General features: G+C 47.0%; 1 protein-coding gene across 1 annotated transcript in view; it reads right to left on the reverse strand.

Moving 5' to 3' along the window:
- The window catches only part of CUNH13orf46 (chromosome unknown C13orf46 homolog), a 12,198-nt gene extending 11,525 nt beyond the window's left edge, over positions 1-673 (reverse strand). The window contains exon 1 of the mRNA XM_031339135.1: positions 405-673. Within this exon, the coding sequence (XP_031194995.1) occupies positions 405-594 (190 nt within the window). The 5' untranslated portion in view covers positions 595-673. The remainder of the gene's footprint in view (positions 1-404) is intronic.
- Between the last annotated feature and the right edge of the window lie 2,826 nt (positions 674-3,499).

Raw genomic sequence — 3,499 nt, forward strand, 5'->3', positions numbered from 1 at the left:
ATATATATATATATATATATATATATACATATACACACACAGTGAGCATACATACATGCAGGCAAAACACCCATATACATAAGGTTAAAAAAAATAAAGGACTGGAAGCTCCTGGCACTCCCACACACATGTTCACACATGACTGTGGTTCAGAGATGCTGACTGTCAGGAGACTCTTCCAGCCCTGATCCTCCGTATTAAGTGCACCGAGCAAAGAGCAGTCAGAAGAAAGGCAGGGTCTCCATTGCTTGGTGCAGGTCTGGAGTTAGAAACCAGCTCCCTTCTCCTACTAAGAATGTGTCTTGCATAATTCACAAACTGCCCATGTCCACACACTGCCCTTTCTTGAGGCTGGGCCAGGTCTGCCTGCCCTCCCAGCCCTCCAGGAGGGAGCCACCCCCTACCTAGCTCCTTGCGTAGCAGCTTCCTGATGCAGACTGGTGGATCCCCCTTCTGGGGCAAGCCACCCACACTCCTGCTCCTCTGGAGTTCCACCCCTTCACTGGCCACCTTGAGGTATACAGGGGTCATTCCTGAGGGCAGGGCTCCAGGCCCAGGCCGGTGCTTCCTGTGAGTGGTGGGGTCCTTCTCCATCCTGACCAGGAGGGAAGGAGGGAGCCGCCAGCACAGCCTCAGACCAAAGGCATTTCTGCCAGCAAAGTGGTCCGGCAGTGCTCACTCACTGTTGCTAAGGCGCTGCTGTGACATCACTAGTTAGAGCTGAATGGTTGTTGAGGGCTGTCCCTGACTCCCCACTGGCTCAAGGTTTGGTTTTGAGTGGTTTACTATCTGCCGCTTTCTTGTGCTTCTGGATTCTTTAACAGCCAGGGGCTTCTAGAGGGCAGGGTCTCTCTCACCAATGTGTGTTCCTGAAGCCAGGGCTTTCTCCCGTTTGAGAATCTTTCTGTGTCTTTGGGCATGAAGATGGCAGGAAGCAGAGTCAGGGAAAGAAATGAATGGGGCAGTGTGATCTGGTTTACATTCAGGATGATGGATCAGAACTTACCACTCAGAGCTGGGCTTGGTGGCAGACATTTTGGTAACTTACATGGACAGAGAAACCTGCCCATACAGGACCTCAGCCTCGATGGCTTCTACTGGAAAAATGTCTCCTAGCTGAAGGCTAGAGATCAAGGAGGGGCAGGGATGTCTCCCCTGCTGTCTCTTCCAGGGTCTACAGATCTCATCTTCATGGGCTGTCCCCCGGTCTGTCTCTTCATCTCCTCTATGACGGCAAACACAGTGGGTTGGGGCCCCCTGGTGTCAATATAGCATACAACTCTCCCCTCAGAGGGGATAGATGTTTGTTCTACAGCTAAAGACAAGTGACCACTGCCTCAGAGCACATTCAAACGACCCCAAACTCAATGCTCCAACATCGTAACAGCTGGACACATGTTTTTCTTTTAAATTATGAGTGTGTGTATGTCTGCATGTGGATTTGTGTTGGGGATTGGTCTGGTGCTGCTATGTATTCAAATGCTAAACGCTGGCCCCGAGATCCGGGTGTTCCCGATGAGCAGCTCCTCATGTACACCAGTGATGCTCTCCAGTTAAACTTATGGGTTAAATAAAGTTGGCTACAGCCAGTTACTGGGGAGAATAGAAGAGGTGGAGTTTCAGACACTGGGCTGGGGGTTGCAGGTGGGGACCACGAGAAGAGAGTGAATGAGGAGGGAACAGGAGATCCTCATTACATGTGATGGAACAGAGACAGGTGTCCAAATGAAGTCCCCCCCACCCCTACTCCCAGGACAGACTTCTGGATAGAGGTAACCTAGACGGGATTTGAACACCCATTCTTTGCTTTTGGGAAGAGCAGCTGAGAACAAAACAGGCAGCACAAATGATTTTAGAAAAGATTGCTGCATTAGATCAGCAGATAAAAACCCTAACTCCAGAACAGAGAAAAGAAGATATGTTATTTTGGAGAATTTACATCTGTTCCAGTAGGAAAAGAAAAGCTATGGATTCCTTCCAAATGGATAAAGATCAGATACGGCCGCGGAAGAATCAAACCACGAGTATTTGGGGAGCACAGCTGGGAAATTAAGTATAATAATAACCTATAGGAATATAGATTACAAGTAATCCCCCAATAATTGTGCAAGAGCGAATGAAATAATCCATAGGACTCTGCCTCAGCTGTTGGGGGGAGGGGGCTGGCTGTGTCATATTAATAACTCATAGTTTATTAAACTCAATTTTCAGATGTGTGAATGTGAGTGCAGGTGCTGGCATGGTCCAGAAGAGGGTGTTAGACACACACACCCCCCAGGGCTACAGGCACTTATAAAGCATGGGATTGAGCATGGGGAACTGAACTCTAGTGACCTGTGCTCTTAGCACTGAAGTGTCTTCAGCCCCTTGAAGTTTTTATATTAGCAGGACAAAGAAAGTCAGGAACAAAGGCACTTTTCAAATACACTGCTGGGCACAGTAAATAGATGGTCGACAAAAAGGCAGAGAATCTCAGCTCTGGGCCTCCAAAAGGTTGCTCCTGTTAGTCACGGATTGTGAGGTCAGCAAGGGATGGCTATGAAGGTGGCTAAAGAGAGCCCAAGATGAACTGTAATCAGACTCCGGAGTGGCAACGTTACAACCCCTTCTTAACAGTTATAGCCTGGCGAAGGTTCAGGGCAAGGTGCTGGTCCATCCAGGGCCCCTGTTTACAGTTCTATTGGTCAAGTATCACTTATTGCTTATTAAGTGTTATAGAATACTTAATACTTATAGATCCTTATAAAACACTTCCCCATATCTACAGGGAAGACTTCCTGGGACCTGATGGAGGGAAGGCTTGAGCAGTTGGGAGAGCAGTTGGTAAAGCTGATAAGGGAGAAAGTCCTGGATCATATTATTAAAATCTACTAGCCATCATGATTGAGACCTGATGCTTTAAAAAAAAATCACCTGTATTTGACATAATGTGACATCTAATAGTAGCATACCTAAAATGAAAATAATCCAGAACATTATCTCAGAGTGTAGGCACAGATGAGGAAAATGAGCCCTTTAAACAATTCCCAAGACTGACTCTACGTTTCTCCTGTTTTCACAGCTATTTATACTCTATGAGCTGTTTTATTTGCACTTGGAATACTTAGATTATTATCTTTTAATCTTAGTTTTTCGTTCCGGTCAGACTCACAGTCTGACCTGCTGTGGCATGGCTAGCTCTAATTCTTAAGAGAAATTGGTCTTTCACCAGGTCCTCTGGGCACAGATCGGAGCTTTCAGTTTAGTGGTTTTATGGGGGCTCCTGAACATATGAGTGAGCGCGTCTCTGCTTCTCTCTTCTCTTCAGTCTCTTTCCCTTCTGTGGTTTGCCTTATCCAACTTTGATGTGATGGTTGCTGTTTATTAGATCTTATCTTGTAATGCTTGGTTGTTACCTCTTAGAAGCCAGCTCTTTTCTAATGAGAGACAGAAAGGGAGTGGATCTGGTTAGGAGGGGGATGGGAAGGGAGGAGAGGGGAGGGGAGGGGAGGGACAGGGA

The sequence above is a fragment of the Mastomys coucha genome, unplaced genomic scaffold, assembly GCF_008632895.1.
Source record: "Mastomys coucha isolate ucsf_1 unplaced genomic scaffold, UCSF_Mcou_1 pScaffold22, whole genome shotgun sequence".
Classification (NCBI taxonomy): domain Eukaryota; kingdom Metazoa; phylum Chordata; class Mammalia; order Rodentia; family Muridae; genus Mastomys; species Mastomys coucha.